Below are 23612 nucleotides of genomic sequence, written 5' to 3'. Positions count from 1 at the left end.
TAGCTTTTTCCAAACTCCTGCAGGCCTGCTTCTGTACAACACAGCTGATGCTGGACTACATTACAGAAGTGATACGAGGCTCAATGCACAAAACCTGTATCATTGAACGACTTGCTTCCAGATGAAAGTTAAAAAGAGGAATCGGTGCTTAAGGGCAGTTTAACTGAACTAATCTAATCTTTTGTCACAAGGTGACATGCGTTTTAAAGCAGTTATTTTGGGTTCACTGTGGCCCTATGAAAGAGAAATTATCAGGAGCAATTTACATAAAAAAGGCCACCTAATAATTGTAGCTACACTGCTACTAGAGATGGCACAGACCCATGGCTAACATCAGCAGCAAATGCAGGGGGAAAAGGAATGAATCCAACCCAATCTTGTAACAAATACAGCCTGAAATAGCAGGCACATTGTGTGATGTTAGCTGTGTTTTTCTGAGTAGTCTGTCATCCTACTTTAACATGCTCATCTTAAGTGGTTTTCACAGCAAAAGTGCAGAGCTTGTGGTCCAAAAGTCTATTTACCCTTGTAGTTTTTGCATTCTTTCTCCATTTTAACAAGCCTGTTTGGTTGAACATGAGACCAAGTGCATGAAATCAGAATCCAATTTGTTAATTGCAACTATCACAACAACATGATGGTGTGGAGACTCTGCTGATCTCCCTTGCATCTCAGATGTTGCTGAATTGGCACTCACTTAATGAAATAAGGTCTTAAATAAAATAAAGTGGTAAATAAGTTGGCGTAACACCAAGAAGCTATCACTGCAGTTGTTAAACAGTCCCTAATGAGTCAACACAGCAGATGACATTTAGGTGGCAATGTTTTTTGGACCATGCTTTTTAACTGTAAAAGTAATGTATATACATGTAACGTACATACTATAAACACATTTCTATTTTTCTAGCCAAAAGATTGATCAGTCTTGTGGTCCAAGTGGTCTTTCATATCTGTGTACCCCCAGAAATAAGTCAAGCAAAAAACTTTTCTAGCAAATGCTGGTTAAAAATGTACCTGCATAATACGACTGCTCTCTATGAAACATCGATGTGGCAACCTTGTTTCCAAACACAGAAACAAACTAAGAAAACTTCACGAATACACATAATTGCTTTATTATGCAACTGAACAGCCTGAAATATACTCCCATCTCTTGACAGCATGGTTACAAAAGTTAGAGATCCCAACTTGAAAGCTGACAGACCAGAGTGTACATATGAACACTCAAATTCTTGGTGTGGAATTGTTGCTCCATTTCTGCTATTGTTTACTTTATTTCTGCTTATGTTGTGTAGGCCAGAAACCGTGGCTTTCATTCTGACATCCTAGGTACTCAATGTCCTGCATATTTTACCCAGCTTTATGCAGTGGACAGAGTCCCAATGGTTGGGACTGGGAACCACTGCTGCAAATAACATAAAAAAAAAAGGAAGAAAATTATTAGTGAAAGTGCAGAAAAAAAAAAAAAAAAAAAAAAAAAAAAAACACAAGGGAGGATAATCGAAACAAATACATATTTACATACGGCGCACCGCAGCATTACCTCTATCTATTGCCTTAGCTAATCAAAAAACACTATTAAAACAAGGGTTACTGGTGAGAGAATGCAATACTGAGAGAGAAGAGAGGCTGGATACACTCACACATTATTATCATTATTATTATCATTATTATTATTATTATTATTATTCTATTTGGACCACTGAAGTGGCCAGCATGTTAAATATTGACGGCAATCAATTCTCTCAGTTTAGGTTTTGCACAGTGGCTAAAGAACAAAACAGCAAAAACAAGCAACTTCTGCCTTCTCTTCCAATGAAAAGCAAAAGAAAAACAAAAAAAAAAAAAAGTTTCAAGTTTGTATCAGGAAAAGTTTCTGGCGCAGGTCACAAAAAGCCCCTTAAATACAAGCAAATAAGTTAACATTTGGGAGCTATGAATCCCCGCATCTTTAAAGGAGGTGGGCAAGGTAGTTTCTGAAAAAAGCAGACCACAACAGACAGGTCAGTAGATAAGCCACCATTGTGTGCTCAGGGCCCAGTATCTCTGCCACACGCATCTACAAGAAAATAAATACACATCTTTGACTTAATTTTGCAAAAAAAAAAAAAAAAAAAAAAAAAAAAAAAAAAAAAAAAAAAAAAAAAAAAAAAAAAGCACAAAACAGAACATTCAGGTATGTGAAAATGTAACATCAAACCAAAAGAAAGCCCTACACAGAGAGCTGGCTTAGCACACAACTAAAGCAAGACTAAGTCACAGTTCTATCTGTCCATCAAACCTGAGGATGGCACATCTGGTTGTCACAGTACAGAGGTTCCATACAACGCCTGCATTTGTTATCCCAATACGGAAGAAAAATAAATGTACACAGTACGTCACCATTGTTTTATGTGTCTCAGTTCCAAGACAAAAAACACAGCAGCTTTCGTTTGCACCAATGGAAAAAAACAATACATTTTAATTGCAAGATCAAAAACTATCAGAAGCTGCACAGTATAAAGTAGATCTATGTATTTTTTCCTGCACAGCGTAAATAGAAATAGAAATGTCTCATTTAACATGTACAAAACATACTTTTTATCTGTTTGAACTGAACCTGGGTCAAGTTCCCCCTTGTTATTTGGTCTACGCTACCTTTGTGTAACAGCATTCCGATCAAGTATAAGAGGCACTTGTTAGGTTCAAGATATCTCGCAATCAAAGCACTGCCCCCCAAGCATTTGATTTTGAACAGTCAATTCAAGAGGCAACAGCCATGTAGCGTAAGCAAGAGTGCATGATAAATCATGTTTGGTGTTAAGTGCGGTACCATATCTGTAAGCTGTTGACATAATGGAACATTATGACACACGAAAACAGCACTGTTCAAGGCCTGATCCCGAGTCCACTCTGCTTCTTGGCCAAGGCTGAGATAACAGTTGAATCCCCCTTACCACGTGTTCAGTATAAGTAACATGGCTGTCCCTTTAGAAGTAGTGTCTGGAGTGAGCATGCATCAAAAACATGTTCTTTTTTGTTTAATTTAAACCTTTCTTCTAGCAGTAGTCGTCATCATCGTTGTCGTCATGGTGGAAGCGGATGCGGTGGTTTTATCCAAATATCTCAAGCCTGAGGAAGGGGGAAAAAAAAAGAAAGAAAAAAAAGGAATATTCAACTTTAGCTTTAAAATGTGAACCCCAGCACAAATTCCACTTTTAACATCTGCCAGTGAAAATTTACCATTGTCAAGTTCTAAGAGCTGGCGTCAGGAGGAGCCGAACGGCTGTTAGGCAGCGGGTTGGGGTGACTTCTCCTCTGACTGATGCTAGTGGAGTAATGAGGGAAGAGCAAGGGCCTGCTCCCTGGGGAGACGAGCATATACGGGCGTTCAATTAAAGACACAGATCCTCAGCCGCCCTCCAGATTTAATAAGAGACATGACCGAGTTAACCATCGCTGAGGTCATGGCACCCATTACATCAAAAGAAGTAACCCTTTGAAAATGTGCCCCTATTAATTTGTTTCTAACGATAAGACCAAGTAATTAATAGCCTAGCCTGTAAGGATAACTGGCCACGGATCGATATGGATGCCTCTGAACTCCCTTTGAGACTGCTCTCGATTTCAAATGGTTCTGAAAATTGTTCTTCAGAGGGAAAAAAAAAAAAGTTAGTGCTGTGAAAAAGTATTTGCCCCTCACCTGGTTTCTTCCATTTTGCCTTGTCTTGTCATTTAAATGTTTCAGATCATCAAACTAAGTTTATTAAAGACATTAGTAAATTCAATATGCAGCTTTTAAATGATCATTCCATTTATTCAAAAATCTATAACTATGAGTAATTGAGATAATTGCACTCTAAACCTAATAACTGGTTCTGCCACCCTTGGCTACAATTAAACGTTTGAGATAACTTGAGACGAGTCTTTTTTCATTGCTGTGGAGGAATTCTGGCTCACTTCTCTTTGCACAGTTGTTTTAATTCAGCTACACTGGAGAGAACATGGATTTATGTCAGGAGTTTGACTTATTCCAAAACTTTCAAGCAAAGCAGCCCCAGACCGTCACTTTACCGCCACCATATTTGACTGTTGGTATGATGTTCTTATGGTGGAATGCTGTGGTAGTTTTATGACAGACGTAACGGGTGCCCCATGTCTTCTAAAAAGATCCAACTTTGACTCATCAGTCCATAGAATATCATCCCAGAAGTCCTAGGGACTATTTCGGCAAATGTGAGACGAGCCTGTGTTCTTTTTGGTCAGCAGTGGTTTGTGCCTTGCATCTCTCCAATGGATGTCATTTTAGCCCAGTGTCTTTCTTATTGTGGAATCGTATACACAGACCTCAGCAAAGGCAAGTGAGGCCTGCAGTTCTTTAGATGTTCATTTGGGTTCTTTTGTGACTTCCTGGGTGAGTTATCAGTGCACTCTTTGTGAAATTATGGTGGGCTGGCCACTTCTGAGAAGGTTCACCACTGTTCCAAGTTTTCTCCATTTGTGCATAACGGCTCTCACTGCAGTTTGCTGGAGTCCCACAGCCTTAGCAATGGCTTTGTAGCCCTTTCCACACTAGATTTCCCCACAAATGACCAGATAGGGCTGATTAACTTGTTTCCTTCAATAAATGAAATCACCATTTAGAAACTGATGATCTGAAACATTTAAGTGTGACATGCAAAAACAGAAGAAATCAGGAAGGGACAAATACTTTTTCACAGCAATGTAAATCACATGAGTGTGGGAGAATTTGAGCATGAGGGAGCCAATGAAGTGTTTGGCAAACCAATAAAGTACACGTATAAACCTACCTAACTGCTATAGCACAACTGTTTTCAATCAAAGTAGTGAAATATTGTGTTACCTGGAGCCATGTTCATATTTTTGTATCACCTATCACAATATTTTAGTTTCAAAAATAACAAGGGAAAAAAAGCCCCAGTAGTACCACATTCAAAAAAGTACTATCAAATACCAAACTCAGATTTTCATTCAATGTTTTGCACACTGCACTCCAATTAAACACAGTACACTTTGTTCACTTTGTAGTGAAACATGCAGATCAGCACTTCAGTACTCTCAATATCTACAATATGGCCTGAAGGGTAAATTGTGATGTAATTCATAATCATCATAATCATATATTGCCCAACCCTACTCTGAAATTTCATTTACTGTAACAAACTTATAAGTGTTCATTGAAGATATCCTGTAAACACATAAGGCAAACACCTACTTGCTACCTGCTGAAATTTAAAAAAAAAACCCTGTTTACAACAATAAAAACTTGTTTACAATAAAAACTATACCAACACCTTCTCTCAGAAGTATTTCACAATTCTTCACAAGTTCTTCACAAATTCTTCACAAGCTAGCCTAATTCAGCAACTGTTACCTCATGCTTGCACTTACCAGCGCTGGGTGAATTCCCGGCAGTGTGGCTGGAGCCTGCCACAGCGGGCTGGTAGAGTGAGGCCAGGTCGCTGGGTGTGTAGGTGCGCAGGAGGTTGATCACATTCCAGTCTGCCTCAATGCTACTGCCAGACACTGCAGGACCCACTCTGACAGGAGCCATGGGCAAGTTTCCTTGCAACATGCTTTTCACATTCCTGCCTGAGGGCATGAGTCTACTGAACTCATCCCCTATCCTTCCAGTGCCCTGAAGAGGCTCTGCAGGCTTTAGCCTCTTGCTGGAGGGCTCACCATAGTCCATTTGTGTCAAGCTCCTAAAGCGGTCTGAAAGACACAGTCGGGCCGCATCCGAGGGCCAGATCACACTGGTTCTACCCTGTCCAGGCTTCTGAGTGGATGGCTCTCTGTCCACAGTCACGGGAGAGTTGAATTTTCTGATCGATTCCACCGCCACGTCTGAGAACCTGGGCTGGATGACTGTAGCTCCTTCAGCAACCCGGCTTCTCTGGGTACTGTGCTGGGGGTCTCTCCAAGGCTCCTTTGCAGGAGAGGTCTTCGCCATTTGAGGAGGTTTAGAAGGCTGGACCTTCTCCCCAGACCTTCCCGACTGTGGTGGTGGGGATTTGGTCCGGCGAGGGTGTTTCCTGTTAATGTGGGGCAAAGGGGTGACATCTCGGCCTTCAAGGGCTGGAGGGCAACCAGTGTACCGTTTTGGCTTGAGGGGAGGCCTGTAGCCATTTTTCTTTACATCCAAGTTCTCCTTATGGATAAGCTTCCTGTGCATGAGCAGGACCTCAGGGTAAAGGGTTTCATAAGCACAGGAAGCACACGAGTTGGTCAGTAACATGTTCCTAGGCACTGAGGTAGCAGAAACTGACAAAGACGCTTTCAGGGAAAGATTTAATGGTGCCTCTGAGGCCTCTTTTCCCTCGGCTTTAAGGTTGATGGGCAAGGGACATTTGACATGTGCCTCGCTAGGAGGTGTATAAGGAGTCGTGGCAGACATATTCCCACACTCCTCTTTGACACAGACAACAGAGCTGGTAGTGGTAATGCCTGGCTGGCTGGGCCCTGCTTCATGTTTGATAATGGCAGAAACGGGGCTAGGAGCAGGCCACTGTTTAAATGGTTTTGAAGCTTGCTTGTCATCTACATTCCTAGGAGACTCTCTGCCCTTCACAGGGATGTTGGGGATCTCTGTAAAAGGCTTGTCTTTGTGACGTCTGTCCAGATGATACCTCAGAGATGTTTTTTGTGCTGCAGCATAGTCACAGTATTCACATTTGTAAGGTTTTTCACCTAAAGAAAGTAGAAGTGAGACAGTTAGCAGTCACAGAAAAAAAATGCCCAAAAACAATCCCAAGATTAGCAAATCTGTTTCAAAAAGGAAGTGCTGTGTCCCCAGAGACTCTTTATGAAATGTTAAAATCTACATTTCTGGCAATATTTAACATCCTTTGAAAATGCTGAGAAAAAAAAAAAAAAAATCATACCTGTGTGTGTCCTGAGATGAATATTGAGGTAATAGTTGGAACGGAAAGTCTTGCCACAGTAACAGCATTTCCTTGGAGCAAGAATTTTCAGTTTCATTTTATGTGAGCCATCTTCACTTTTATCTGCCAGTAAATTGAAAACAACACATACTTTAGTCTCCTTCCAACAGGCAGGCCAACCTGTTTTCAACAGAAGTTAAGGCAAAAGTGAATACATTTCAAGGTTAAAGTAGAATAACAGAACAATGAATTCAGAAAAACATGTCTTGTCACTTCAGAGATTAAATCTTAAATAACCATGAGGGGGAGCTGTTGAGAATATTTTACCCAAATCACTTCTTAACAAGGCAAATGAGTCGTTTCTACAAACAGAAAGAAGCAATTTAAAAGCATTGCCACACCCTTTGTTAAAAAAGGTAAGCCAACTTGAAAACCTCCGTTTCACATAAGCAAAAACAATTAAGCAATTGTTTGCAATTGCATTTCTCGTCCAACAATTCAAAACAAAACTGTAAAATGAATTACAACAAAGAATACATGTTAGATGTGACTGTGTATAAATGAGTCTAAAATGATGAGAGATAAAAAGATAAACATGATGCAAATTCTACCTGAATGAAAAGCTTCTCCAGGTACCCCTTCTTCAGAGCCATCCTCAGAGCACTCCTCTACTTGGTCCAGTGATGGACTGCCAGCAGAGCCCACACTCAGAGTCCTTCCTTCCACAGGTGTTGTAGGGCTCTCTGCTCCACCCCGTTCTCTCTTGTGAACTCTGGAGTGCAGCACTAGCTGATGGTAAGTCCTGAAAGTCTTCCCACACTCCTCGCAGTCTGTTGGCTTATCTTTGCGCATCAGACTCTTCTGATCTTGCAAATGGGTCTCCCCTCCACTGAATTTGGGCTTCAGTTCATTTCTAAGGCCTCTCCTCACTGGCTTGTCACCGTTGCACGAGTCCCAGATAGAGCCAAGCTCTTCTTTATCAGAACCAAAGTCCTCATTGTCTGAGTTAGAGTCTACATTGAGCTCCTTGTTAATATTTGGGCCTACAGCAATCTTGCCTTTAGTGGCCAGCTGCCAGGCTTGGTAGGTGTTGAAAGGGTCAAGTTGTGAGATCCAGCGGCCAGGCTGGCTGTTCTGCACTGCGTTCTCCCTGGTCCTGGGCTGCAGCTGGAGGCACTGCAGGAAGCCTTCCTGAGAGGCAGGAGCCTCCACAAAACGCTGGCAGTGAGCAGAGACATTCTCCTCATTCACCTCTGGTTCTCGACTGTGCACTTTACTGTGCTCAGCTAGCGCCTCTTTGTTGAGGAAGAAGAACCCGCAGACCATGCACATTTTGTACGCTGTGCATGCAGGTGATGCTGGATGTTCTTGAATGATGTCATTGATGGTGACAGGCACCTCAATGTCCTGAATCTTACTCTTGGCCCCTGATTTTCCATGGGTTCGCATGTGATTCTTCAAGAACCAGGGCTCCTTAAAACGCCGGCCACACAGGGTACAGCAATAGATGAAGGAATCCTTGTGCTTTCTCATATGAGCTTCTAGTTTGGCCGCATCTTCAGTGGCCTGGCCGCACACTATGCAAGCCAGTTGTTCCTCTGGCTCTGTGGGTAGGCATGACTTGGAGCGGGCTTTCTCTCCAGGGCTTAAGAATTCAGCCTCCACCCGTAGCACGGCTGGAGCATGGAATGTGGTGTGGTGCTGTGCGAAAAGGTGTGGACCAAGCTCCTCTTCACTCTGAAAGGTTTCCTCACAAAACATGCAGTCCAGAGGCAGGCTGCCTGCCACCTGCACATCTGCTTTCTCCGCCAGGATGACGTGGGGTGTCATACTGGAGCCAGCCCCAGGCATGGTAGCACTACTGTGGTTCAAGATATCATGGCCTAGCCCATCAGGACTTTCCACATATGGAATCAACGGGTGGGTGGGCATGACAAAGGCTATACTATACACCCTTTTACTTGAGAAAAAATATAAAGAAACTGTCAGTTCTAGGAGTCGCTCTCATGTAAAAGACTTGGAGGACAAAAGTAAGAGATCTTGACAGAATCTCGCCACTTTCAAATGAAATTCCAAAAAAGATTATCCTCAGAAAGCTTCACTGTACCCCTATAATAAGACATGACGAACTACACACAAAGTAGTTGAGGCTTGCCACTGGTAGGCGTTTACATGTGAAATCTCTTCAGATATCTTGTGATTCACAAAAAGGAATTATGTCCTGACAGGCAGAACCTGAAATGAAAGAGAGAGAGAGAATGTCAGGTGTGGCCTCTTCCAAAGTACATAATACACTCAAGCCTGAACCATGGATTATAAACCAAAACAGTTCATGTAGAATCCTTAACAAGAAAAGTAACTAAAGTAAGCAGTGACAGTAACACAATATGTAATAAAATCTGAGCTCAACGACACTTAAATATAATTTGTACCACATGAGCCAAAAGACAAGCCAATATATTTATTTTTGCTATAATATCTGCTATTGCCAATATATAATATCTGCTATTGCCAATAAGAAATTTTTGCGTCTCCTCATTACAACTTCAGGAGACTTTTCTACAACTTAATAAGCACCCGTAACCTCACAACAGGAGAACAGAGAGCAAGGTAGTGCAACAAACCCAGAATTGCAATAAAACTGTAAATGGTCTTACATACAGAAAATGCAAGTCCCTCATAACTGATCCTGAATGTCAACTCAAAGACAAAAAAGTATAATGCCAAGCAACACAGTTGCTACGACTGCCTCTAGAATAATTTCCTAAAACAATACCAGTGAATGGAACGACCTGTCCACTTTTACCTATAGTTAACCAACACAATGCCCACACCACCCATGCAGTGCTTAGAGCTGGAAAGATATTTGCAGTCACATCTACTTTCTACTTTCACATCTCCATTTAACATGAAATCATTCTACCTCAACAACCTACCTCACAGTCACTTTAAAAGTGACATAAGATGTTAAAAAGCCTACCCATTTCCTTTCTAAAAAGAGGTAAATACTTATCATAAATAGGTATTGCAATGACAAAAACTATATGTCTAGCCTTAACACAACATTTCAAAGCCTGGATCTGATATCAAAACCACCAAAAAAACACCAAAGACTCAATTCCACAACAGAACAAAGCACTGGAACTGATCTAAATAATGTCACTTTGGACAAGATCAAAACGTTTGAGTAAACACTTCATAAAGTCACTTTCTCAGTTGTCCTTTGAAACCTGCAGTTTACCAACATGCTGCAATTGTGGTTTAGCAGATGAAAAGGCAGAAATAGGAAGCTTCAGCACTTTGTTAACCATTTGTTGAGTTACCATTCTTTGAGAAGAAAACGAGGTGTTTACTTCACTAAAAATACGTAAATAATAGAAATACACCTGCTCAATGTGTTAACGGTGATTGGTCAAGTGGTGCCTAACTGGGCTTATTTTTCGAGACATACTGACGAAAGCCACCAATTTTCGAGCTAAATTAATGAAACAGCACATTATCATTCTCCAGGCATGTCGGCCTGCTGTTCTTCCCCCCACCACAAGTGATTAGCCAACAAACGTAAAAGTCGCCATCCACGTCACCCGACCCTGCACGCCTGAATCACTTTTTTTGTACTCACACCACAGAAAAAAAATGTCTCTCGTCTGGAATAAAGTCCATAGCTTTATGTCAGAGCACCTCGTTGTAATCTTTACCGGCTGACATGCTGAAGACTCCGCTAAGGACCAGCTGTTGCTCGTCTCACTCGTTCTTTTGTTAGGGCTTTAGCATGCGGCTCATACAAAAGACCGGCGTGCTAGCCACCAAGTGACCCAAGTTCATCGATAGACGTTTACAGGTTTTAAAATAAAGGAGAGATAGAAAATAAGGCGAAATAATGAAAGGCTCCAACGTATAAGTCACATTCATGGCTGATCTAGGTTAATATACCAACACTGTTTCTGCATCGTGCATGTAAACACCGCTGGCTGTGTCTGTAGCAGGAGAGTGTTTGTGGAGAGGATAACCTGCTTGCTGTGAATAGCAGAAAGCTATTCGGTTTTAGATGATCTCGGAGTATTCTGCAAATCAACTTTAAATCTCTCGGACTCCACCCTTTCAACAGACGAAAAGAACCTGTAATGTTACTACTCGATGCAACTGATATGTGTGAGCTTTAATAGTGGCCTTTTTTATTGCCGTTGGCCATTTAGCCGATTCTGGTGCTATAAGAACTGGTGAGCTATTCGTTTTCGTCCGTTTAAATGAAGAATAATCATAACTGTTAAAAAATGTTGCCTTCATCCACGAGTTGTATTCACAAAAGCCCTCGGGCATAAATGAAGTGCACGACTGAAGAGGTGGCAAGTTGGGAAAACAGTTATGGCTACATGACTGTGGCTTGAGCAGATAACACGGACAAAAGCCCCTAGATCAGCGGTGAAACCACCCAAACTCACATAATGCTAATAAACTCTCTCACTCACACACTCGAATCTGGCAGCATGTAACCCTAAGTGGCCATAATTTCCTGACACGTGATAACCTGATCAGCAAGTCCTCAAACTGCTTTTTTGCAGGATTTGATTTATCTAACGTTATGCTATATAAAGCCCTTACATAGTAAACTCTGAATTTGATGTGTCCACCGAGATTCGGTCTTCACTGATCTAATCCGCTAAATTACAGGTTTCAGTAGCTCCTCTAACGTTAAATGAATAGCTAGCTGTGCTTCTGCTACCAAAAAAAGGATCAATCGAGTGATCAACTATATCCGTGATCAAATTAACTTTATATATACACACAATTTCGACCACTTTACCATCACGCGAAAGTTAGTGAGCTTACACCACACCAATCCATCCCTTACTGGATAAGGATTTGAATAGTAACACAGCTGTTATCTCAAATTCATCTCAAACATTATCGTGAGGCACTGCGTTACTCTCGGTGGCTGAACTTACTGGCAGATTTACACACTACACTGGCTAAAGGCCAGCAGAAGTTAGCACAGCGAAATTTGTTCACTACAGGTTCGTTTCAGTTCACGATTCCTTCAGGGCAGCATCAACCCACCATGCAGTTCCTGGCTTAACTGAATAAGATAGCAAGTTTCTTATCCCTGTCCACTTCCTACACTTAAGAACACATTCATTATCGCCGGAGTGACGACGCTTTGCTAAGCGAGTTAGCTTCGACATGTAATGTAACATTAGTCTGGCGATAATACCAAAAAATTGGCTAACGTTAGCTAGTAGTGCAAGTAACAGGCACGGAAAAATAGGGAACTCACCAGTACCTACCAATATGTTCACTCGTCAGGTATTCAAGCTACTATAGCAGACACGGTTATTAGAAGGTATTTGGAATGATACGTGTGTCGGAGTTAAACACATATAAGTTCTTCGGATATTAAGTCGTATTCTGGTTAGCTGCGTTAGCCAACTGTTAGCCGGCCAAAAAGCTGCGCTTTCAATGTTTGCAAATCTCTCACTGTGCAGCTGTTGCGTTCCGAGGCGCGCTCACATAGAGGGCACCTCAGATCACGTGCTCCTCCAAACTATTCTTCAGCAAAACTCGTTTATGAGAGACAGCGAGGTCCGACTTGTGAACGATTCACCCCTTTGAACCGGTTCTTATTAGTAAGCCGGTCGAACCGACTCGCAAGTCGGGCCGAACCTAGCTTGGGCTTTTTGGCAGCAGTTACACCATGTGTGCGCTGATACAGTACGAATCACAACATTTCACAGCGTACAATACGACATTATAGCATATGAAGAATAAGCTCTGAATTCACTTACATTTCTCTCTGTGGACTGGAGCCGGCTTCCTCTTTTCTGTGGCATGCCAGCATGCGCTCAGAGAGGTGTTTCGGGGTCCATTAGTGGATAAGAAGTAACGTTATGTGAGATTCGCGCGTTCATTTGAACGTCTTTGTACGTGGAGAAGAAATAAAGTTGACTAATCATTGTGCCCCCATCGCCATGAGCCGAGAACAAAAATGAAGTGATGAATCAGATGAGCGAGTCATTGAAACGGACACAAGAGTCGGTTCGACTGGCTGATCCGAACTTCCCATCACTAGATATTGAGAATGTCGAAGAAGGCACGTTTCCATTGACCCCATTGTCTTTTACATTCGACATAGCCGGCTTGGAGTGATCAACACGAATAAAAGGCCCTTTTCATTTTTCATATCTCAGCCATACTTAACTTGAGCTCAGAACGAGAGGAAGCTACACACACACACACACACACACACACACACACACACACACACATATATATATATATATATATATATATATATATATATATATATATATATATATATAATATTTTTTTTCCTTAAACTTGCACTGCTGTTAAACCAGTATAATACGTGACGCGCATTGTAATCTTTGCCAGTGGCTCTGTATGGTTTCCTGACCCAGTGTGTGGGCAGCAGACATGAGTTCTTCATGACATATTCCAGTAGCTTTTTTGGTAATCTCTAGCGTTAGGTGATATAAATAGAGCATTATTCTATCATTATGCCTGAAATACAGTATGCAACAGGGCGGATAAGAGTTCGTTTGGGGATGTTTACCGACTACAGATCTCCGTTCTTTATTGTTTTGTTACACCACCGATAAATTTCACCAGCAACAGTCCAAAGTGAGTCACGAAATAGCAGGAAATTGGGTGTTGTTTGCGAGAGCACTGACTGATGCCTAACATGTCTCCTGCCCTACTCACTTCAATCCTGCACACGCCATGTGGGGTTGGGGGAGGGGGGAGACACAGAGGTGTATGCAAAACCTATGGAAGACTCCATTATTTCTCTGTCATTATGTCCCTGTTAGGACTTCTTTGAAAGCGTCTCAGAATTTTAGCTAGTGCTCTGTAGAAACGAGAGGTGGGAAGTTTCTTTGTTCAAACGTTAAACTTTCACAACAGTCAGTTTAGTTTACAGTGACTGCAATGTTTAAAGGGGAAGTCCACCGATTTTTCAAACAACAAACATGTACATAATTAAAGGACTGAGATGTGAACAAAGCCATTCGGAAAGGTTTGGCGTGGAACGCTCGGTTCTAGAGAAGCTGGCCTGGTCAGAATTATTCACAGAGGTGGTGACAGGAACCGTCTGCCTCTAAAAGTTGCATGTAATGGTTAAATACACACTGCCACATTGTTCTATGATAGTTTTGGCTTGAAATGTAATTTAATCCATTCAAGGTGGAGGGCTATAGGTAGGGCATTGTGAGGCAGAATAGTCCTAAAATCAAACATATTTTTTCAGATTTCTGACTATTCTACAACCGTTGACATTACTTATAAGCATTTAGAAGACTTGTGTAGGGTCACTGGTGGGTTTGAACAGCAAATAAAATGGCTATATTTTTTTGTTGTAGACACCACCACTGTAAAGAAATAAGTGTCTGTAAGTTTCTCTACAAGCTTACCATTTCATGTCAAACCACTCTGAAAGACCCAGTTTACATCTCAAAGACGATCATTCAGAAATGTTGAAAAATGAGTGGAATTTCCCTTTAATGCCAATTAGTTAAAAGTTAGTGACATTACTCATAGAAGATGAATGGATAATGCTAAAATAGTTGACTTACTGACAGAAACACCTTAGCGTTTTTGTGGGCATTTGGTTCTTAGCTGCTGTTAATATATACATATATATATATATATATATATATATATATATATATATATATATATATATATATATACATGCATACATAGCTATTGCACAATTTTACAATTTAAAAGAGAGAGAAAAACAATATTGATTTTGGCTGTAAGCCCCCACCCCCGCCCTGTGTGGTATAGTAGCCTGTGGTTTCTAGTTTACATTACAGAAGTACAACTTGACCTACAAATCTAGTCCTCCTTTAGCATGTATGACAGGGCCATGTTGCTTTCACCTTCATCAAAAAAAGACTTAACCTGGTAATCTTTTACCAATGATCACCTTTCCTTCCCTCCTTAATATTATGCATGTGAATGAAACTGCACATCCCCTCCCCCATCCTCTCACCCCCATGAAGCACAAGATGAAGCTTTTTGGAATCTCCCTAAGGCCCTTCTCCATTTCACTATTGTTCTATAAAGATAACTCAGAGGGATTAATAAGATACATTTTTATCCCCTTATTCTGACTTCTGGTTATCCAAATGCCTATTTGATTTACGATCTCTAGCTGAATGCTTGCTCATTTATATGACACATGGACAATAAGCAATAATGCTCTTTATTACCTTATATGGACCTGACCTATAAAGTGCAGTTAAAAAGATATTCAGTAGATTAAACCTACTTGTCTTTCCCCATTTGCTTCAGTGGAATAACAGTTTCTCTTTAGCTTAGATAAACAGCATGCATGTGGAGTAGGTGGGACCTCATTTACATGTAAGAACAGCATGAGGTAAAGTGCCCCAAGTTTAAAATGTTTGAAATGATACATTTCTACAGCTAAAGTTACAGAAATACAAAAAGTACTTAATAGTGGAGAGTGATGTAGATTAATGTATGTACCATTATTTAACAAAAAACATAACCAGAATGGAAATGTAGGCGCTAGAAGACTTATTTGTGCTCAAGATCTCACTTACTGACACTGAAAAACCTTTATGCTAGTCAACATAGTATCTCTTTCATGAGATCCAAGCAAACAATGTTAGGAAATCAAACCTAGCATTCTTTGCTAGCTACAGTAATTCCATTGAAGCACATCCAGACTGAAATACACTGTCTATTCATCATTCTTTAAACGCTGGCTTTCGAGCTCATGGCACACTGCTGTCCTTTCCTTTGAGAAAGAGGAAGAAAGAGGACGCTCTCAGCCGAACGCCACAGCTGTTGGGGAGGAGACAAATCCACATCGGCCTATGCTAGCCAGCATTTGTCTGAACACTTCAACTCAACTAGCTGGCTGGACACCTCCCACTCTACTTCCTTCTGCAAAGTTAAAAAAGTTGGTAAACATTCAGACACTCAGACATGATTCAATGAAGGCTTTAAGTTTTTTTCAGAGAAGACCAGGCATTTGCTTTGTACCAAGTATGAATTTGTTTTGCTCTGAAGACCTACATCTAATGTATTCAAAGAGCAAATGTGTCACTTCCTGTCCCAAAAAGCCTGAAGGCTTTTCATTTAACTTTCCTTTCGTGTATAACAGTGTCACCCAGGCGTGTGCTCATGGTGATTCAATAGCACCAGGGTGTTTTGTGTTTTCTGTATTGTGACATAATATGGATGTGTTTAAACTCATTTACCAGCAGTATGACACAATTATGTTAATTTCCAAATCCATTTGAAATGTCCATTTTTTTCACTGAAGCTGAAAAACTGAGTCAGTAATACTTTAATGATAAAAAGAGAAGTAGGTTATATGACAATATGAATGAAACAGCTGGAAAAAGCCAAAGCCTAGTTTACATGCTCATTGAAATGGCTTCCAAATCAGCCCTCTATAACAGCGTAACTTCTTTTTGCTTTCACAAATCCCATGCCTTATCTGTTAGCTTGCACTAGTTGTTCATTTGTATTTACACGTAGATGTTTTGAATAATGTGTAGTTCCTTTTCACCTTTGGAGAATTCTTGCTTCTTCCTGAGTCTCTGTCATACAAACAAGTCTAGAATGGTAATCAAAGGCACCACATGTGACACACTGAGGCCTCCCGCTCATTTCCTATTGTTGGGCCACCACAAAAGCTCTGTGAGCAGCTAGTAATCTGGAATGGCGTTATTATGTCTGGGAGCGATGAAACTGCCTGCTGAAAGATCCCCACTGGCCCGTAGATGCGGTAAAGTGCATGGACCAGAGTCAGAATTACAGCAAAGTGATATTGTGTTTGTTATATAAGTTATAGTGTAATACAGTAGAACTTTGCATCTTTATTTAGTTTAGATTGGACATCATGTCATTTCTTGTCCATCTAAAAGTGGCGTATGAAAAGCGCATAGAGTAACATTGCTTTGCTCTGAAGAAATTCTGATAAAGAGGGAGCAACAATGAGGTGTCTTTGTTTGTTCAGTGATTAGCTTAGCTGATTAGTCTGTGCTGTTTAACTTAGAAAGAATCCTCCCACAAGGCGCTGCCGGCTGTTAATCACCCCACTGATCCACACACAGTTACAAACATCAACCAAGCCATCCAGTCAAACCCAAAAGGTTCACATAGTGCTTGTGAAGAGCGCACAGTTTAAAGTGACTGTAGTACGCCTGGCTGAGAGTGGAGCAGAATTGTGCTTTTCAGCTCTGTGGAGTTGTCACTGTTTGGTAACAGGGGAAGGGAGGGGGGTGTGATTCCCTCGGGGATAATATCAGCCTGAATAGTTAGTCACATCAGCAAGGAACAAAAGCATAAAGTAGGGCAGAAAGCATGGCAATGTCTGTTGATCAATTAAAGAAAAATCAATTCAAAGTTTCAAACAATTCATCTGTAATTGAAGCACAATTACATGGGAGACAAAAGCTTGAGCTACAGTTGTTGAATAAGAGGTCCTTATTAACCTTTGAGTGAATGAATAGTAACATTCTATTCTATTCTATTCGAAGGCATGAGATTTTCTGCTAAAATGTCACAAGCATGTATATGTATATAAAAAGTTTATATAAAAGTATATATCAGACCCAGAAAGTGTAAAGCTGCAGGTACAGAGAGTCTCTCAGGGTGAGGCTGTGAGTGTGATTTTGTATTCAGCACACAGCTCTGGTGTGTAATGGCTGCCTGAGAGATGTGTGTGGGTTGTGAGGTTTTTGTCTTGATGTGTCAGGAGCAGCTGACTTCATTGTTCTCCCACAGACCCTCTGCATGGCCTGTTTGGAATGGAGTGGCTGATACTCTTTCCCATTCCATTTCAACTTTTATTTATTTACTTATTTATTTATTCATTAATTCATTCATTTTCTCATTCATTTATTCCTTTGATTGTTCAGCTGTTATGTATGTATGTATGTATGTATTTCTTTATATATATATATATATATATATATATATATATATTGTTCTAACTGATATGCTGGGTTATATAGTGAAGTAAGAAAACCAGCTCTAAAATGAGGCACAGCTTACAATATAACAAACCCAACTGAAAGAAACACAAAGAATGAGGCATAAAACAAAGGCAAACAAATGACATGATTTGTTAAACCATATATTCTATTCTTAATGGTAACAGAAGCAGAAATGATAAAGAGTTTAAAGCTGTTTAGTTAGATGTGGCCGCATGTAGCACACACTAATCTCAAAACAAAGTTCAATGATTTCAGACTTCAGACATTTTTTTATGTCACTCATGTTGTTTGATCACATGTGCTAGCAAGTATAATGTCACACGTGCTCATCTCGAAGAACTGCTTTTTCCAACATCGCACGGTTCCTTCTGCAGGTTGTGCTTCAACATAGCAGTGTCATACATATGCTAGCAAGTGTAATTAGCATGGGCTAAATTAAAATGGATAAATATCGTGAGATTTTTTTCCAAGAACCATGCATCGTTTTTAACTAAAAAGGTTCAACATGTCAGTTTATATCTTGAAAGCACATACTACTCACTGTCCTAGCAAGAATAATTAGCATGCTAATAGCACAATGAATAAATAAAGTATTACTTTCATGCATCAACAATCATGCGTCAATTCTTTACAATACAACAGTAGTTTAAGCAGTTTGTATCTAGAAAGCACATATTATTTGCTTACAAGTATCATTAGCATGCTAATGTATACGCTCAGTATAAATAAACTGATACATTATTATTTCACAAATTCATGCATTTCTATTGATGTTTAGGGTTTAAATGATCACAGACGTTTAGTATAAAAGTATATCATAGCATTGAAAAAGCATATTTTGATAACCAGTGCTAGCAAGAATTAACATGTGCAAATCCTAAAATGAATAAATATAGTGTAACTTTTTCTATCAAACACTTATCAGGTTTCTTCTGCTGAGTTTGGTTTAAATGATCACAGATTTTAATATATAAGTAGATCCTTATAGCAGTTTACGTGCATATTATTCAATTACGTGTACTAGCTAATAATTGCTAATCTCACAATGAATAAATACATTACCTTTTTCCAACAATATGCATCGATTGTCCTATGAGTCTTGTTGAAATGATTGCATATTTTAATACAAAAAAGTTCAATAGTTCACCCAAACATTGTGTGTCTTGAAAGCACTGTTCGATTACATGTGCCAGCAGAAGAAAAATGCTATGCTAAATTTGGAATCAATAAATAAGATGACTTTTTCAACAATCACACACATTTCCTCTGCCAACTGTGTTTGAAAGGATCACAGATTTTTAATCAAAAAATGGTCATGTCAATTTGTGTCTTGACATCACATATTTAGCTAGACATGCTAGCAAGACTAATTAGCAAGCTAATCTCAGAAAGAATTAAGTGGTACTTTTTCCAAGAAACACGTATCACATTTATGCTTAGTTGTGGTTTAAATGATCACAGAATTCACAAATGTAGTTCAGCATAGCAGTTTGTGACTTGAAAGTACATATTCAGCTACATGTGCTAGCAAAAATAATTTGCATGCTAATCCCAGCAAGAATAAAGTACTACTTTTCCAACAAACATGCATCACGTTTCTCCTGCTTAGTGTGGTTTAAATGATCACAGAATGTATAAACGAAGTGCAACATTGCACTTTGTGTCTTGACAACACACTTGTGCTAGCAAAAATAATTAGCATACTAATCTCAGAATTAATTTATGAAGTATTACTCTTTTCGACTATCATCCATCACGTTTCTTCAGCGTTTCTTCTGCGTTACTTCTGTGTTTTCAATGATCACAGATTTTAATATAAAGCTACTTCAACGGCAGTTTGTGTCTTAAAAACGTATTCCATTACATGTGCTAGCAAGTTTAAGCAGCATGTGCTAATCTCAAGGTAGGGCTTTTTCAGGAAACATGCAGTGTGATTTAAATGATCACATCATTCAAAGCAGTAGTTCAACATAGCAGTTGAACTACTACAAAAAGCCAGCATGCTAATCTCAGAATTAATTAATAAAGTATTGTTTTTTTCAACAATTATGCATCACGTTTCTTCTGCTGAGTGTAGTTACATTTTTTAATGTGAAAGAACTTCAGTGTAGCAGTTTATGTCTTGCAAACACATTCAATTACCTGTGCTAGCAAGTGTATGTAGCGTATGCTAATCTCAAATTATGATTTTTTTTACAGCATTCACACATGACGTTTCTTCTGCTGAACGTGTTTGAAACGGTCACAGAATTTAGAAAATTAGTTCAACACTGCAATTTGTGTCTTGAAAACATATATTTAGTTACATTTACTAGCAAGAATAATTAGCATGCTAATCTCAGGAACAATGAAGTATAACTTGTTCCACAATCATACATCAAGTTTCTCCTGCTTAGTGTGGTTTTAATGATCACAGAATTTATAAAAGAAGTTCAACTTTCAGTTTGTGTCTTGACAGCAGGTGCGCCAGCAAGACTAATTAGCGTGCTAATCAGAATGAATTAAGTATTACTTTCTTTTTAACAATCATTCATCACGTTTCGTCTGCTGAGTGTGGTTTAAATGATCACAGATGTTCGTACAAGAACTTCAAAGCAGCAGTTTGTGTCTTGAAAATACATTCAGTTGCATGTGCTAGCAAGTATAAGTAGCATGTGCTAATGTATGACTTCTTCAGGAGTCATGTATCAGGTTTCTCCTGCCGAGTCTGATTTAAATGATCACAGAATTCATAGAAGTAGTTCAACATAGTAGTTTGTGTCTTCAAATTGCAGATTTTGATCACTTGTGCTCACAGGAATCATTAGCATGCTAATCTCAGAATGAATAAACAAAGTGTAACTCTTTTTTTTTCAACAATCACACATCAAGTTACTTCTGCTGAGTGTGGCTCAAATAGTCACAAATATTTGTTATGGCTAAGGACAGAATGAGCCCCGAGGACAAAACTATGGGATGTGCGACAGGTTAGGGGCCAAGCAAGTCCTTTGTTCTGCAAATCTGTCACTGAGGTTGTGGATAAAGCTCAAACTGGCAGCTTTTGAAATGGAAACGTTGCTGCTGGATGCACTGTGACATGACAAGTGGGGGTAAATGGTGTGAGCTAAAAGGCAGGGCTATCTCACTACTACTGTGCACACTGAACTGAAGATCAGCATTCAGCCTGGCAGCGTATGCTGACTTCTTGATGGACATGTTCTGTTGTTACATGCAGAACCCTCCAGAATAGACCTGCAATCTAAAACGGGACAATTCTGTCCTTTGCACCCTTTGTTGGGCTGTTATACAATGACTACAGAATGTATACGAGGCCCAAAATATAAATATATATGTAAATAAATACAAACTCTTTTAACTGTGGTTAACTGAAGCGCAACTCAACAGGATGTGGTTTGAGAGTCACTTTGTGAGAGAACTTTGTGTGAGAAGGAGCACAAACAAGGAGTATTTTCATAGAGTAACACCTATTTTGAAACAACAACCCTAAAGTTGTTGCTAAATTTAAGTTAGGCAACTAAGATGAAATGTGTATTAAAAGCACACCTGCTGAAAGTATAAAGATTGCCAATTTCTCATTTTAAACACATGGTTTCTATGGGAAACCACTTTAAGGTCTGTATAGAAGCTTTCAATCAACATTTCTCTTAAAAAGATCCAATTAAAAGGTTACTTTAAGGAACAAAAGTACTCTTTTTTGGCATCTTTTTAATAAGAATAAACTGCAGTGGCTTATTGTTAATCAGTTCAGCACATTGCTAGGACAAGCCTGCTCTCACATATCTAACACAGGGGGGGGAATAACAATTATGGGAGTAACCACGAATGTGCAAGACAACGACTGCTCTGTTCATTCACTGCAAACTTCTTGCTTCCCTCCCATCCACCCTTACCCAAACAGCTGCTCTGTTGTTATGCACACCCAGGTACCTCTCCCAGCCATGTTTTTTTTGCCCTAAGAACACATAGTAATCTGATAATTGCCTGATATTACCTTTATAATAGTACAGATACTATCAGCCAGTTTGTTGACGCCAACATATAGGATTATACTTTGATGCTATCATATTAAAACCTAGCAACTCTGTTTGTTTGCTTATTTATTTATTTATTACCATTTGAAAATGGCACTTGGCTTTTATATTGTATGAATATTTCGCTCACATTAATGTAAAGTTGTATGTGAGAGTTTGGACACCCCCCTGTTAAACATTTTGTTTTTTTCCTAAGTGACAATAATTGAAAATAAAGAACCTACATATGGCATTTTTCTCCCAATTTCAGCACAATTCCTCTTTATTTTAATAGAATATTCTAACATAATTATAAAATTGTGTGCTATAAATTTTGCACAGCCCCTCATATGTTAAATTCAGCGCAGAAGTGTAATTATCCATTAAAATGTGCGGAAGTGTGATCTCTGTAAATTATTTTCACTTAAAAAATGAACAAAACATGTCATCTGATCAAACGTTTGCATACAGCTATACATTAAAAGGCTCATAACAAGAAAAAACAGTTTTTTCCTCATTTGTTTGGAAATTAGTTAAAAGTAGTATTTAAACATTGTTACATTTGGAAAACGTATCATTCACTCCATGGACACCATGCTGCAAAAAGAACACATTTTGAAGCGCATTTTCTGTCACAAGAACCAGCTCCTTCACATCTACCAATTCTCTATACAGATGTGTCCAGGCCTTGGTTGTTTTCCTGAATAAAGCATAATGCAAGACAGCCAATTAAAACACAGCTCATTTAACTTATATCAGTCTTAAAAGCCCAGTAATAAAACAGCCTGCTTAAGTCAAAGTGGTTAATATAGGTTGGAAAATAGTCATGTCAGAATTCATTTTCAACATTTTCTGTACATAAAGCCAAACAAATGTTTTCGACCTCAGGGGTAAAAAAAAATGCAACAAAAATGTAGGATATGGCCCTTTAATAGGATTTCTCTTACAATGTTACCATTTCAGAAATGCAAGGTTGTGTTATAACTGCGATTATATAATAGGCCAATATGAAGTTTGAAATAACTGTTTTCAATTATATACGGCCAATTTATTAAGGATACATATAAAAAATATGCTTTACCACTTTATGGGCATCAACTAATGGTTTTAACTATTTTTTAGGAAGCTGTAAAAAAAATGTATTTTTCTGATGTGTCAAATGGACAGAGCTGATGATTCCATAAAGACTGAGAAAGCTGTTTACTCATTGAGTAACTCATTAACTTCATATTTAAAAAGTGGTGATTAAATCTTAAGGCAAAAAACATATATAGAAAATTACAGTATATTATATATCATTTTATAGCTTCTTGCTGTTCCCCAAGAAACATATAAAAACTCATTAAACACCATAACATATGCAAAAGATTAGCAAATTTTGTAAAGAAAAAATAAGTAAACACATCCTCTACAGAGAAAACATGACTCCACATTTTAATGCAAAATGTTGGGGAAAAAACTCTCAGTCTGTTCAAAGGTTATGTCACGTTTTATATTTTGTGTTTTATTTGTTCCAATAGGTTAAACTCAGAAAATAAAACTGGTCATTAAATATTGCATAAAAATGAAAATCAACAAAATGTAATTTGACTGGGGGTGTTCAAACTTTTGCGTACGACTGCAGCTTCTGGTGTCAAGCTTTTAGTATTTCAAGCTACTACATTGCTTATAACCTGTTATTGAATTCAACAACAGCAATTATTACCATCACAAGTGATTCC

At 39.1% G+C, this 23612-nt stretch overlaps 1 protein-coding gene across 2 annotated transcripts; it reads right to left on the bottom strand.

The window, feature by feature from the left end:
* Nucleotides 1-2117: 2117 nt before the first annotated feature.
* znf217 (zinc finger protein 217) lies at nt 2118-12405 on the bottom strand. Of its 2 annotated transcripts, XM_017694254.2 has the most exons (6): nt 12170-12405; nt 7496-9119; nt 6885-7007; nt 5392-6690; nt 3223-3344; nt 3022-3111 (listed from the first exon to the last, which is right to left on the bottom strand). In XM_017694254.2, the coding sequence occupies exons 2-5, from the start codon at nt 8814-8816 to the stop codon at nt 3235-3237; spliced, it is 2853 nt and encodes a 950-aa protein (XP_017549743.1). In that variant the 5' UTR covers nt 8817-9119; nt 12170-12405; the 3' UTR covers nt 3022-3111; nt 3223-3234. The 2 variants fall into 2 exon arrangements, with proteins under 2 accessions (XP_017549744.1, XP_017549743.1); XM_017694255.2 differs by lacking the exon at nt 3223-3344 and having other exon boundaries at nt 2118-3111.
* Nucleotides 12406-23612: the final 11207 nt, after the last annotated feature.

This window comes from Pygocentrus nattereri, chromosome 9, assembly GCF_015220715.1.
Source record: "Pygocentrus nattereri isolate fPygNat1 chromosome 9, fPygNat1.pri, whole genome shotgun sequence".
NCBI lineage: Eukaryota > Metazoa > Chordata > Actinopteri > Characiformes > Serrasalmidae > Pygocentrus > Pygocentrus nattereri.
This window is presented reverse-complemented; position numbering and strand designations above follow the sequence as displayed.

Coding starts and splice junctions, on each gene's coding strand:
- znf217 (XM_017694254.2), bottom strand. CDS start 8,816: ATGCCCACCCACCCGTTGATTCCATATGTGGAAAGTCCTGATGGGCTA. Junction 6,691..6,884: donor TCATCTCAGGACACACACAG/GTATGATTTTTT, acceptor TACTTTCTTTAG/GTGAAAAACCTTACAAATGT. Junction 3,345..5,391: donor CGGGAATTCACCCAGCGCTG/GTAAGTGCAAGC, acceptor TCGTCTCCCCAG/GGAGCAGGCCCTTGCTCTTC.